The 14,640-nt window shown below is 47.5% G+C and overlaps 1 protein-coding gene across 3 annotated transcripts in view; it reads left to right on the top strand.

Annotated features, from left to right (window-relative positions):
* The window catches only part of znf385b (zinc finger protein 385B), an 89,061-nt gene that overhangs the window by 20,440 nt on the left and 53,981 nt on the right, over positions 1 to 14,640 (top strand). For all 3 annotated transcript variants that reach the window (XM_035520127.1, XM_035520126.1, XM_035520124.1), the window contains exon 2: positions 597 to 899. In XM_035520127.1, coding sequence (XP_035376020.1) covers positions 599 to 899 — 301 coding nt within the window. In that variant the 5' untranslated portion in view covers positions 597 to 598. The remainder of the gene's footprint in view (positions 1 to 596; positions 900 to 14,640) is intronic.

Below are 14,640 nucleotides of genomic sequence, written 5' to 3'. Positions count from 1 at the left end.
CAGGGTGACAGATGGCCACTGGAGGTCAATCCTGGATCTGCAGCATCTTTTTTAGATGAGAAGCCAAACATGGACTACCACTTGGCTCAGCCACAGGCCAAGGAAGGACTGGGCGATATATTGCTTGTTAACTGATATTGTGATACTAACCTTTTGCAATGCTGATATTCTGATAGTTGTTTTTCTAGTGACTATTATGTGGGTTTTGTGTTTGTTTGTTTTTTTGTTTGTTTGTTTTGTTTTGTTTTGTTTTTTAATCGATTTATTGCAAAATGGAATGGGGAAAATGGATTAAAATGTAGCCAACATGAGGTCTTGCCCTTCCCGGCTCTCCCACACACCTCTGTCCTCAAATGCCTCGTTTAAACACTGCACATGCTGTATTATCTGACCGCCCCCACAGGATTTCAGGACGTAAACACACCTGCTTTAGCTTCCACCTTGAACCACGATGCTAATTTTAGACCGCGAGTCGTGTCGTCGTGTAATTCTGTACACTGGCCCTGTCGGCTTGGAGCTGCTATGCGATGTTTCCTGCTCCCGTTTCAGCTTCTTATGTTGTCTCCTTTGTTCTCAATCATTCTCGCATGCTGCAGGCATGAAGACTCCTCTGAGCCCTGCTCAGCTGATGGAGGACGACCCCCCCGCGTGTTACCCCCCACCGGCCTGCGCAGAGCTGGAGGAGGTGGCGGGCGGCCCGGGCGACGCATGCGGGCCTAGGAGGCTCCTCTACTCCCTGTGCGAGGTCTGCAACATCCAGCTGAACTCGGCTGCCCAGGCCCAGATCCACTACAACGGGAAGTCCCACCTGCGGCGCGTGAAGCAGCTCAACCACGCGGAGGGCTCGCCGGCTGGCGCGGGCGTCCCTCCTCCACCGCACGCTCTCGGCGGTAGTACAGGTAAGCCCGTCCACCTGCCACGCTCCGCTGACGGGATGTCATCACCCCCTGCAGGATGGGCAGAAAGACGCACGCCCTGTTTTCTGGGACGTCAACATGCGGTGTGCAGGCGTGCTAGCGTCCCTTAGACTAAAGTTAGCCTGAGGTGGTGTTTGACTCCCAAGCTGTCCTCTCAGCAATCTCTCTCTCTCTCTCTCTCTCTCTCTCTCTCTCTCTTGGGGTGTGTTTGTTTCAGTGCTGGTTTGACTAATTTAGTTTGGAGGTATTGCACAGCTGTGTACGGGCGACTACCCAGAAACACCATGTACCCAGGGAAACTGGGCCCTGCTATTCCTTCACCTCTTAGAGGATGACACCTTTTTTTGTTTGTTTAAGACGTGCTAAATTCTAACAGGGTGTTTTGAAAAGCACTGGGTCTCTGTCTAGCACGTTCTTGAGAATATTAACATGTGATTCAGATTCAAATCACGTTGCACTCTCCGGCCTGGGTGCTTGGGAATGTCACCCTCCTGCTTTGTAGGTGGTACCCAACTGTTCTCTCCTGGGAGACAGAAAAAAATCCAGGGAATAATCCAGGGAATAATCTGGGGTGCTTCATCAGTGCTAACAGGCTGGTCTTTTCATGAAAGAGGTCTCAGCGCAGATCCAAACAAACATGGCTCAGTTTACAACTTAACCTTCATCCTCAAACAAGTCCGAGGTTGTTTGGCGTGTCGCTAGGGAAACTTGGCTTGGCGCTGGTGGCCAGATGACGGCATGCCGGCAGGTGGAAAATGTGCACTAGCACATACTCTTCAGATGCGAGGCAGAGGAATAACACCAGTCTGTGTGCATCAGTGACTCAGTGACGACGAGCATGAAATGGAAATATCGTGCGTTCAGCAAGGATGGAGGCTGGGAAGCTCTGCGGTGATCTCGCGCAGGCGGGAGCGTGGAGTCTCCAGCCTGCGAAGAGTCATTGTTGAGATTTATTCAGTGCGAACTCCCACCTACTTAGATAATGTCTCAAGTTTTTTTTCTGCTTGAGATGTGAGCAAATATCGGATCACATACAAGTGTCATTGTTTTGTGTGTGTATGAGAGTGTGAACACTAGGCTCGAGCACCAGCTACCACGATACTAGAGATGATCTCTTTCTTCCGCACTGGCCTCAATATCCATATCATATATCAGGATCAATGATTTCTGCCACATTATTCTCCTGTTTGCATATGGGAATGCCCCCTGTAGCACTGTATGCAAAAATATGCACTGTGCTAGCAGGCCTGCGTGTGTGTGTGCATGCATGTGTACGTACGTATATGAAGGCATGTTTTAGTACGTGTGTGTGTGTACGTACGTATATGATGGCATGTTTTAGTACGTGTGTGTGTGTGTGTATACGTACGTATATGAAGGCATGTTTTAGCACGTGTGTATGCGCGCGTGTGTGTATACGTACGTATATGAAGGCATGTTTTAGCATGCGTGTGTGTGTATACGTACATATATGAAGGCATGTTTTTGTGTGTGTGTGTGTGTGTATACGTACGTATATGAAGGCATGTTTTAGTAACTGTGTAGGTGCACAGGTGCTCTGTCTTTTTCTGTCTGTCTCTCTGTCGGTCTGTGTCTCTTTTTCAGTTACATTTGATACAGGCTGCTTTATTGCTGTGGTAAAACATGGTTCTTTTGTATTGCCAAAGCTTGGGTTACCGAGTTGGAGAGTATTAAAGAAGAATACAGCAAGAAATAGAACTATATATATTAAACTCATTAGTACGTGGCATCTCTCTCTCTCTCTTCACTGGGCTGTACTGACATGGCTGCTCTTAACATGCAACATTGCCAACGTGATTACGAGATGATGGGTCAAGAACCCCAGCAGGAATAATAATAAAACCGTTAAGCCAAGAGAAACGCTTGGAGTTGGACCAAACCTCAGAGTTTAATCCAGTCAACCCAACTCAAAGGACAACCCAAACACATAAACAAGTCCAAAACACACTCTCTGAATGAGGAGAGAGGGCAGGATCAGTATTGCTCAAACAAGTGGCAAGACTTTACAAAACGCAAGCATCGAGCTGCTAGTGCATCAGCGTCTTCCGGAGGCCGTGACAAATACGTATATAGAATGAAATAAGACGTTATGGTGAAATGACTGCAATGAATTCTGCAGCAGTGGTTGTAGGGGGTCTTTCTCAGAGTTTAGCTGTAAAATGTAGTCCTGTATCTGCTAGCAGAAAGCCCCTGTGAGGTCTGGATAGTCTGTGCACAGTCGCAGAGGTTCTGTGTGCGTGCGTCGGTCGGTCGGTCGGTCGGTCGGTGACTCTGGGGTGGGTTCTCTTTTTTTTGGTCCTTTGGTATTAGCTGGTGTGTGATGATAAATTGCAGGCCTGTGTGTTTTGAAAGGTGTTGGCTGAATGGCTGGTTGAGGGTCAGGTCGGAGTGCGGAGTGTTCCGGAATGCTAATCCCCACGTGTCCGTTCCTTCTGCGTACTTGCAGCATATTTCCACAGACGGATGGTGTCCATCTGCAGGGGGGTTGTGCAATGCTGGACTAAGAGCAGTGTGTGTCCAAACACACTGACCCAAAGGGTAACACGCACCACCTTTCTCCACTACACACCACCAATCACCACCATTCTCCACTACACACCACCAATCACCACCTTTCTCCACTACACACCACCAATCACCACCTTTCTCCACTACACACCACCAATCACCACCTTTCTCCACTACACACCACCAATCACCACCTTTCTCCACTACACACCACCAATCACCACCTTTCTCCACTACACACCACCAATCACCACCTTTCTCCACTACACACCACCAATCACCACCTTTCTCCAATACACACCACCAATCACCACCATTCTCCACTACACACCACCAATCACCACCATTCTCCACTACACACCACCAATCACCACCTTTCTCCACTACACACCACCAATCACCACCTTTCTCCACTACACACCACCAATCACCACCTTTCTCCACTACACACCACCAATCACCACCTTTCTCCACTACACACCACCAATCACCACCGTTCTCCACCATTCTCCACCACACTCCACTACGTCAGAAGTGGGCACTAGTGAACATTTCGCTTCTGGACTTAGGGGACTGTTTTTAAATATCTGTACTTTACCTGAGTATTTGTCACTTGATGCTTTTTATTTAAATTATTTTTATATTTTTTAAATTTTAATTCTAATTTAAAAATCTGTCACTTCTATTCAACCAATATGCTAAGCGTCAAGTTGTTAGCCAATCAAAATCCCACTGGATGTGACACTAGAAGATTTACATTTGCGGCATTTAGCAGACGCGCTTATCCAGAGTGACTTACAAAAGTGCTTTGTCATTTACTTATAGACTATATCCAAGTACAGTATAGTAGGTTAGAGTCCAATATACCATTGAACTACTATAGAATACAGGGATCAGTGCTGATACCTAGAAGTACAAATACATAAGCTCTATCTTAAACAATGATAAGTGCAATAAACAATAAGTGCTAGAGTTGGTTAAACAATACCCTACAATAAGTACTTATTTAGTCAGTCAATATAGGAGGAGGTCAGTTGTCCTTTAACAGGGTCTTCAGTCTGCGTTTGAAGACTGCAAGGGACTCTGCTGTCCAGACAGCAAGTGGGAGGTCATTCCACCATCTTGGAGCCAGAGCAGAAAATAGTCTCGATGCTTGTCGTCCATGAGACCTGAAGCAAGGTATTTTAAGCCGAGCTGTACTTGAGATTCAAAGTACTCGAGGTATGGAACGGGCTTTGACCATTGACTTCATATATGAAGGGCCTGGTTCATTTTTTGACTTTGTAGGCAAGCATCAAGGTTTTAAATCTGATGCGTGCAGTTACAGGGAGCCAATGAAGAGAGCTCAGCAGTGGAGTAACGTGTGAACTTCGGAAGATTGAAGACCAGTCATGCTGCTGGTCAATTCTGGACAAGTTGTAGAGGTCTGATGGCTCTTAGAAGAAGACCAGCAAGTAGCGAGTTGCAGTAGTCTAGCTTTGAGATCACAAGAGACGTGTATGTGGTTTTTTTAATATATATATATTTGCACATTTGTACAGGGCACTTGTACATGCTGAGGCACTTGTCCTGCCTCAGCATGTGAGTGATGTGTTAGGACAGCAGGACAGATCTCTAGTCCCAGAAGAGCGTGCTTGGGTTCAAAGAACTCGGGAGAACCAGCTAGTGCAGAGATGAAGTCAAACATTCGGGGTTCTTTTTAGACTGGCGTGGCAGTTCACATGTCTTTTACAGTTGGTATTAAATATGGTTTTACTTGGAAAACGAAACGGTCATTTGTTTCTTTTTTTCAGTATTAACTACTAAAATAAACCCTGATTGCTTATTTTATATTTTTAAATCCACAACTGGAGATAGTTTATGTAGCTGTCCTCTCAAAACTGGCAGCAATTTTGAATCGGACTGTGATTTTTAGTGCTTTTTAAAGTACAAGCATAAGTGCTTAGTCTGAGACACTTTTAAAATTAATACGGCATTAATGTCAACCTCAGCTTCACGTCCGTTGACTTTGTTTAATTCTGACTAAGCCACGGACGACAGGAACACGGTGGAGGCACAGTGTTTGAGAGCCAGTATGTGCTACAGCTTGGCCTCAGTGTAGTGTGATACTAGAATATAGCCTCCTATTGTATGAAAACAGAAGAGGCCGTCATATGAAGCATCTCTCCTCTGACAAATCCGTTACCTTCTTTGGACACTTTGGTTAGTTTCATCATACATTTAGTTATTAGTTAATTAGCAGCTATTTTTCAAACATGTTTTGCAAATTCTGTGTTTTTTAATTTATGTAACTTTTTAGTAATGTGTTTTTTTGCTCTAATAAAATAATTTAAAATCTTGTTTGTATGTTGCATGCAGGTCTATTAAAAACCGCTTTGCACACAATATTTACACACAGTACTGTGCGTTGTGGACATTTAACACTCAGAACACTCAAATAGATATTTAGAGAAGCTTTTTAAAGAAGTACCTTTACCTTTGTATTTTAAGTACATCTAACAGCAGGTACATCTGTACTTTAATAAAAACAACCCAAACCCAAAAAGTATTTGTGCTTTTAATGGAGCAAGAGACTTATGCTTCTACATCCTCTGGTAGTCACACGCAGATACGATGGATTTGCTATCTTGAGAAAGGGTGTGTGTGTGTGTGTGTGTGTGTGTGTGTGTGGGGTCATACAGTAGCAGCGTAACCCATCCCGGGTGGACTGGTCTCGTACCCTTCAGCTGCTACTCATTATGGCCTGTAGCCTGAGCTGGTATATGTAATTACAGCAGCCAGGCTGGGAAGAAGAGAAGAGCCTGTCTGCATCTGAGGAGCTTCTGTCACCGTGGTAACTGACTCGAATCACCATGGCCACACAACCTCCCGGGGACCAGTGGGGTCTTCACATTTGCTCATTTTTAGCAGGCATGGCAATAAATGCGCGTGTGCGCGTGTGTGTGCACGTGCGTGTGTGTGCACGTGCAGGAGGTGTGTTTAGTGTGAACAATGCTACCTCCCATGTAATTGTAGTTTTTGTCTTAGTGTCCACTAGATGGCAATGTTGGTGTCTTGAAGGTTTTTGAGCGAGCCAGTTCACACCCTGCTGTATAAGTGTGTGAGGCAGGTTCAGCAGAGGTGAAGGCAATATTTTCCATAAAGCCATTAAAGCTACAGGAAATAATCTTGAGTAATGGCCGTTAGTATGTTTTGGCATAAATGAGCCAATCGTGTTCATGATTTAATTTTCTTGCATTGCCCTGCTGTTCTTTGATTCTCTCTCCTGATTTGCTTTTAATATCAGAGGTATTTATTCTCAGTGTATCTCTCTGACAAAGCCTGTGCTAACAAATGTTCTCTATAGTTCACAATGTTCTCTCTACAGTGTTCTTTCTATGGTGTTTTCTCTATACTTTTCTCTACATTGTTGTCCCTGTGGTGATCTCTGATTTCTAGTGTTCTCTCTGTTCTCTGTAGTGTTCTCTATGATTTCTCTGTGGTGTTCTCTATAGTGATCTCTATAGTGTTGTCTCTACATTATCTCTGTGGTGTTCTCTATAATGATATCTCTGTGGTGTTCTCTCTGTGGTGTTCTCTATAATGATTTCTCTGTGGCGTTCTCTATAATGATTTCTCTGTGGCGTTCTCTATAATGATTTCTCTGTGGCGTTCTCTATAATGATTTCTCTGTGGCGTTCTCTATAATGATTTCTCTGTGGCGTTCTCTATAATGATCTCTCTGTGGCGTTCTCTATAATGATCTCTCTGTTGCGTTCTCTATAATGATCTCTCTGTGGTGTTCTCTACGGTGATCTCTCTGTGGTGTCCTCTACGGTGATCTCTCTGTTCTCTATAGTGTTCACTAGTGTTCTCTCTGTAGTGTTCTCTTTGTTGTCTATAGTAGAGAGAGGGGGAGAGGGGGTGCCAGGCTTTGAAGAAGGATTTCTTTGCTGACTTGTTTCATCTTGACACGACTCTGGTTTGAGCAACAGACATTATGCAAATATGCAGATTTGAGAGAGCTGCATGAGGGAGATTTGGTCACTTTGCCATGGGTCAGTGGTTGTGCCCATGTACCATGTTTGCCAGACGTTGTCAGGGTTGACGTGGGGCTTCCGGGGCATGCTGGGTGCAGGGCTAACCCGCGGCGTTTGTTCGCTTGTCTCTACCTTCTGTTATTCTTCATAACTTTACCCTTTGCTATTTCCTCCTCTTCCTCAGCCTAGGCTTCCCCGTGCCTGCCCGTGCCTCCCTGCGCCTATCTGCTCTTGACCGCTGCGCCCTGTGCCTCGCAATGCCTCCACGTGCCTCCCCACGGTTCCTCTACTCCTGGTCACCTTTGCTTTGTTTTTTTTGATGTTGACAAATAAGTCTATATATGCCATCTAATAAACAAAAGCTGGTGTGTATTTTTATAAGCCCACACCCACAGACACAAACGTGTGTGCTCACTGCAGTCAAAACTTTACGGAAATGTTTTGTGTGTTTTATGTGCAGTTTTTCATCTGCAAGAGTTTTCAGGGGATGTGGCTGTGTTTCTTCATGTGTCTGTCTGCAGTGCTGACCCCTTGCCCAACTACCCCAACTACCCCGCGCTCAACAACCTCTTGCCTAACCTCCCCTTGTTAACGCTCAACTGCCCCTCACCCAACCGCCCCGTGCTCAACTGCCCTGTGCCTCCTCTGTTTCCCAAACTCTGAACCTACAGACACACCTCTATCCATCTGCCTGTCCTTACGTTCATCCATCCACCCATCCCTTCATCCATCCACCCATCCCTATATCCATCCATTCTCTCACTGATTCAGTGTAAGGCTGTACTAATTGTCCAATCCGTCCTGTACGGATTATCTGGGCAATTCTTGCATTCAGCATTCCATTTGAGCCAAAGTTTTGTTTTTTGTTTTCTCCACACACACACTGATTTCCGTGTTAAAGTGAGTTAATCAAATTGTAGTGTTTGCTAAGGGCACTTGGGGGTCGATGTGTGTACAAGTATTTCAATAACACCAGCTGATTTCCTTAACGAGCTCACCTGATCACCACACGGAGGAGCTTAATGAGGAGAGCTTGGTGCGGTGGTGCGTTTAGTGGCATGGGTTGCTGGGGCCTGCGTCTTGGCCCACGCATCCGTGACTTTGCTCTATGTCGTTGGAAGCAGACAATGATTTATGAACATCACTAATCACCAATTCACGTTCATTAAGAACAGCTCGGGGGGGGACGCACTGTGGGGTTAAGTGTGTGTGTGGGGGGGGGGAAATCTGGCCGTCAGATATCGGGGATGCCGGGTGCTGGACAGCCACCGCAGGCTGCTCTTTCTTTACAAATAGTGAGACGACGTTCAGCGGAGAGACACACCGAGCACAAGAAGCAGACGGAGTAATAGAGTTACACAGAGAAAGGGAGATAAGTAGAGAGAGAGAGGGAGAAGTGTGGCCCACAGAAAACGAATGGGAGGGAGGGAGAGAGAGAATGACAGAAAGAGTGAGAGAGGGAGGGGAGCAGGTAATGAAGAATACAATGCAGTCCCACTCTAGAGGTGTGACATTTCATTAACAGGATTTAAGCCCAATGGCTTTGCCCACAGACCCCTCCCACCACCCCGTCAGGTCCCCTCCCACGATCCCATCAGGTCCCCTCCAACCATCCCGTCAGGTCCCGCGCTGCAGTCTGAGATGAGTATTAAGAGGTTTGGCAGATGAGCGTCAGGACGTTTAAAGCTCTTAAGGAGCTCAGCGTAGGAGTTTAAATGGATACCAACAAGCGGAGTCTCGGCATTAAACCCACTCGCTGTGCAGTGGATGTGTTAGCAGTCTCACTTTCACTGAAATGGTTTTGACATTCTACGCTCATCAGAAACAATAGTCAGTATTTTCAGAAGGAAAATGCACAATACGAATTAAGCTAGCAGATCACAAAATATATTATTATTAGTAGTAGTAGTAATAGTAGTGACCTCTTTAAAAATGATTAATTGTAAAATATTTTTTTCAGTACCTTGTATGAATCATTATTTTTACACATTAAAAGTAGTATGACCGGTATGTAGAGATGACAGTGGGGGTCTGGATTCTTCAGTGGTTTCTTGGAGTGTAAGGGGTTAAATGAATAAATAGATAAACAGTCAGGTCATCTAGCATTCACGCTGTAATGATGAAACTGCACTAGTTTTACCCCAGTTCCCCCAGTTATGGGTCATTAGTTCAGTTCCTGCCATGTATAGTGTAATGAAAGGGTGACTGTGTCAGAGTCGCGGTGTCGCGCTCCGTCCCGGAGTTCTGAGCTGGTTCTGTTCAGTGCCTCCTCGTCTGGTCGTCTGCTGTGACTGTGTTGGAGTCGCGTGGTCGTCTGTTTAATTAAAATGGAAAGGTGTCGCCACTCCACCATTGACATATTCAGTTATGTGATATAGCTGCAGTGCCAGGTGCACACACACATGTACACACACATACATAAACACAAACACACATGCAACAGTGTCCCCTTACACACGCGTGTCAGGTTTCGGGGACACATTTCAGCAGATTTGACACCTGTTCACCTGTAACTGAAGTCCATGTCCAAGTCTCCATCCCTCCCTTCCTGCTGGACACGCCCCCCCCAGCAGGTGCATGCCACGCCCCCAGTGGAGGTTGCTGGGGTGAAGCTGTAATCTACCGTGTCTGTGTCAGAGGCGTGGCTACAGTAACATGGTTACTGCAGGGGACACGCCAGTGCGAGGTGCTGTTCTCTGTGTCTGTTTGGCTGAGGAGTCTGTATCTGTTGGTCACGTTCATAAGGAGTCATTACACACAGAAAGAATGAAGGATGAAAGTGAAAAGGGGAATTTTCTCACCATTGCCTCATTTACCAAATGTTGATGTCTGCCGTTTACCAGACTAAACGACACAGCCAGCGAATTCTGCTCCCTGCTTTCACTTTGTGTCTCTCTGTCACCCCCCCTCCCTCTCTCTCTCTCTCTCTCTCTCTCTCCCCCCCCCTCTCTCTCTCTCTCTCCCCCCCCTCTCTCTCCCCCCTCTCTCTCTCTCTCTCTCTCTCTCTCACTCTCCCCCCCCCTCTCTCTCTCTCCTGTTTATACAACCCTCTTCCCCTCTTTTGCCCTCTCGTCTAGCCTAAGTCTCTCTACTTTCTCTTTCTCCCTTCTTCTCGCTCTCTCTCGCGCGCTCTCTCTCTCGCTCCCCCCTCCTCCTCCTCTACGCGCCGTGCCTCCGCATGTATGCTGGCGTGTGTGTGTGCATGCGGGGAAAGTGCGCGCAACTCCTTCTGCGAGCGTGGTGTCGGCGAGTCCGAGATTTGCACTGGGAGCGAGGATGAGGCAGTGTGTCGGCAGCTGGGGAGGTGGACTGATCTTAAGCAGTGTAGTGTCGCCCAGAAGATAAGGCACGGAGGCAGGACCACATCGCTGCTACCCCTCACCCGTCCTACAGTCGCGCAACCTGCGCTCCCTCCCTCTCTCCCTCTCTCTCTCTCTCTCTCTCCTCACGTGCTCTCCACTTTTCCCCCCTCTCATTCTCTCTCGCGCCTTTCACTCTCGGCCACGAGGACACCCAATCCGCCTGCCGCTGAGGTTCTCGTCCTGGGGAAGATGTGGAGGGGCGTCCTCGCTAAAGGTGAGCGCCTCTCGCGAGCATGCCGAGCCCTCCACACTCGCAGCGCAAATCTCCAGCGCACTTACATAACGCGCCTCTCACGGCACTGTTAGTTTTAACAGCGTTTTAACGGCACATTTTAAAAATGCCATTTTAACTCGCACTCTCCTACGTGGCATAGTAATCTTGAAAAGAAAGGACACGCTCGGACAGTTAGTGGGGAATATCTGTGTGTGTGTGCATGCGTGTGTGTGTATGGGGGTGTTTGAAACTTCAGATTGCTTCTGTCCAGTTGAGGCAGCTGTGTTCAGCAGCACGCGTGGACAGATGCGTGCAGATGAGTTGGATAATCAGAGCATTCTTAATTCGTGAGGTCCAGCGTTTCAGACTGAAGTGTCGTTTACAGAGTTTAACATTTGCATGTTGTTTATGGAATTCTTCCCAAATCTCCTGCTTAGAGATCAGTGCTACATCTGTTAAAAACCAGCCAGAAGGCTGGCTGTGTGTGTGTGTGTGTGTGTGTGTGTGTGTCTGTCTCCATGCATGTGTTTGTCTTGTCGGAAGCAGAGACTTTCAATGTCTGTCTCTTTGTCCCTGGGGGTGTGTGTGTGTGTGTGTGTGTGTGGGTGTGTGTCTGTGGAGCATCGGAGTGTGTCGGGCATGAGAGAAGCTCCTCCAGTGATGTAGTGTTCCACGGTAACGCTGTGAAGGCTAATGCCCCGGTCTCTGGAGCAGACACAGCATGGACGGCAGCCGAGGGTGGGGGCTGATGAGGGGTGGAGGTGAAGAATCATTTATTGGATTCTCTGCGGGGTGATTAAGGGGCGGTGGTCTTTGGGTTTTTGAATCGGGGCACAGTGTTAATTTTAAACCTGACCGTAATTTTAATCCTGAGAGCCGCTCGGTGCCACAGCAGAAAGAACGCTCTCCCGGGCTTTGACAGCTGTTTGGTAATTGATAACAACTGATTTGATTGATTATTGATAACACTTATGCTGCCTTGTCAAATTGAGCCCTGCTGTTTTGAACACTTCAGTCTGGGGTTCAGCCCTGCGTGTCTCATAGCCAAGACTGTACTTTTAAGGCATAAAAATGTGTTTGTGCCTGGCGCACACACTCGCTCTCTTTTTCGCTCTCTGTCTTATTCTCTCCTTCATTTTTTCTCTCTGCCTCCCTCTTTCACCTCTTTCATTCCCTCTCTCTCCCCATTACCCATCCCTCTCTCTCTCTCTCTCTCTCTGTGTTCTTTCTGTCTTCACCTCCCCCTCCCTTTCTCTCTCTCTCCCCTTTGTTTCTCTCTCTGTCTCTCGCTCTCTTTTTTTTCCGTTTCTCCCTCTCTCTCTGTCTCCCTGTGTTCTCTTTTCATTGTCTGCCTCTTTTTATGGTAGCGCTCTGTTTATGGTCCACTGGTGCTCTTTGACGTTGTCTCTGCCCAGTGCTGATGTCCTATCAGGCCAGGCCAGGTGTCCCTTTGAGATAAAGCGCAGTAATGACACCCGGAGGGGTTGCGTGCCGGCCGGCCCCACGCACTGATGGCATTACTGCGTTAATACAGTTCAGTGAACGCCACTCACTAAAGACCCGTACCTCGACGTAATTTACGCTTACACTGTTGAGTTCTCATGGAAAAATGCATTTATAGCTTGCAGTGCAGAATTGCATGATTAGGGTTATCCTTAGGAGCACCGCGTGCGCGCGTTTGTGTGTGTGTGTGTGTGTGTGTGTGTGTGTGTGTGTGTGTGTGTCTTGATGGTTCACGGATCAATAAGCTTTGGCTGTGCATCTGTTCAGAGAGCAGAGTGGCCAGCTGTTAGTGTGATTTAGTTTGCTCTTCTGTTTGATTCCTCCCTCACCTCCGGGGCTGCGAGGGAGCTGCTGCACCCCTGCACCCCTGCCCCCCTGCACCCCTGCCCCCTGCACCCCTGCCCCCCTGCCCCCTGCACCCCTGCACCCCGGGCCTTAGCTTGCACCCTCACCACATCTTCCTCCGGGAGTGTTGTCCCCGCGTGTTGCCCACTCAGAGCCCAAGAACAGTGTCAGGTCCTCTGCTGTGCCTTTCTTTTCCTGTTATGGATGCAAATGCTGTATTAATACAATGCTGTATTAAAATCAGTAACCGTGACCATGGGGCAGGTGGGCAGACATCCACCCAGGATGGTGCAAAGATCCACACAGACGACTCTCCGAGTCATGCAGCCTCCAGGTTCTGATGGTCTGTGCATCAACGTTCTTAATAAAAATGACTATTGCATTAAAAAACTACAGTTACCTCTGTCGTGGAGGGCATCTGCTTAGCCCCATACTGGGAAAGAGTTTCTGTTTGTTGTGGGATCACAAATGCAGTGCTGTGAAATGACGCAGTCGCATTAAAACCAGCTAAGATGGTCAGAAGATGGTCAGAGTTAACTGAACACCCGGGGATAAGTGGTCTCGGTCCGGTCCTTCGTCTCTCCTGTTGCATAGACTTATCCCATTGTTCTTGTAAATGCTGTGTTATGCACCATATCCAACAGCTCGGAGAGAAGACCTGTACATGAGTGTGATGGCCACTGTGACGTTCAACACGGTCCCGGACGGAGGCCGAGGAAAAAAGTTAAAAGTGACAGCGGTCAGAGAGGCGTGCATCAAAAGCTCGGCCCTGACACGCTGCCCTGATGATGAAGTCTCTGATTCTCCGCGCCACCAATTTTTACTCGTTTCCCCCTGAGCAGATATCATCCCCCTTTGTGGGTTTCATTAAATTGGATAAGCCACCTCAATTTCACTTCTTTTTCTACACTGTCAGATTGAAATGTTAGCAGGAGTTTGACCCAGTTTGCAAAGCCAACAGAGGCTAACGTGGGTAACGCTGAATGGAGGCTGGTACCCCACCAATTAGCCAAACCTTATTTGCATAATTGCAACTGATGGCCGTTACCTTGCATTCATAATTAGCATAATTGCTATTTAGCGAACCTTTAGCGGGAAAAGCATGGTCAACAGGTGGAAACGGCCCGCGCGAAGCATGCGCCGGCTACATCCCGCGGATGGATATGCAGAGGCCTTTGACCCTGGGCTGCCGCGTGCGTCTCGACTTATCGAGGCCCTTGCACAGCTCCTTCACTGCAGAGGTTAAGCGTTTAGAGCTGCATTCGCACGCGGTTTGTGCAACCTCCGGTTCACGGTGCATTGCCGGGAGTTTCAGAGGAAACGATTTCTCAGTTCTCATGCGGAATAAACACTGACTGTCCCTGATTCACGACCGTGACATCAATCGACAGCCAGCATATCATGGTTGCACAGAAAAGATGAGCTATTCCACATCATTTATTAATGTCTAACCAACACGATCACAGCTATTAGCTTTTTATCTCTCATTATTTATGATTCTTCCTCATGACATCCTGCCGTTGTCCTTGGTTACTCTGACTGCTGCAGGATTGGCTGGTAGCGTTTCGGTGCAAGGACTTTCAGACTTCGCTGCTGTCTCCACTGGTGTGTGGTGCTTTCTAACTCTAACCTCCCAGTCCTCACTGGGCTTCAGGCCTTGACGTTGTCAGTGTACGCAAGGTAGACGCAGATGTGAGGATTTATTCCAGGCTTAATTAAGCATTTGTCCATAGGTCCCAGCAAACGCTGTG

Source organism: Electrophorus electricus, chromosome 2 (assembly GCF_013358815.1).
Source record: "Electrophorus electricus isolate fEleEle1 chromosome 2, fEleEle1.pri, whole genome shotgun sequence".
Classification (NCBI taxonomy): domain Eukaryota; kingdom Metazoa; phylum Chordata; class Actinopteri; order Gymnotiformes; family Gymnotidae; genus Electrophorus; species Electrophorus electricus.
The sequence above is the reverse complement of the archived record's forward strand: the minus strand, read 5'-3'. Positions and strand labels throughout refer to the sequence as shown.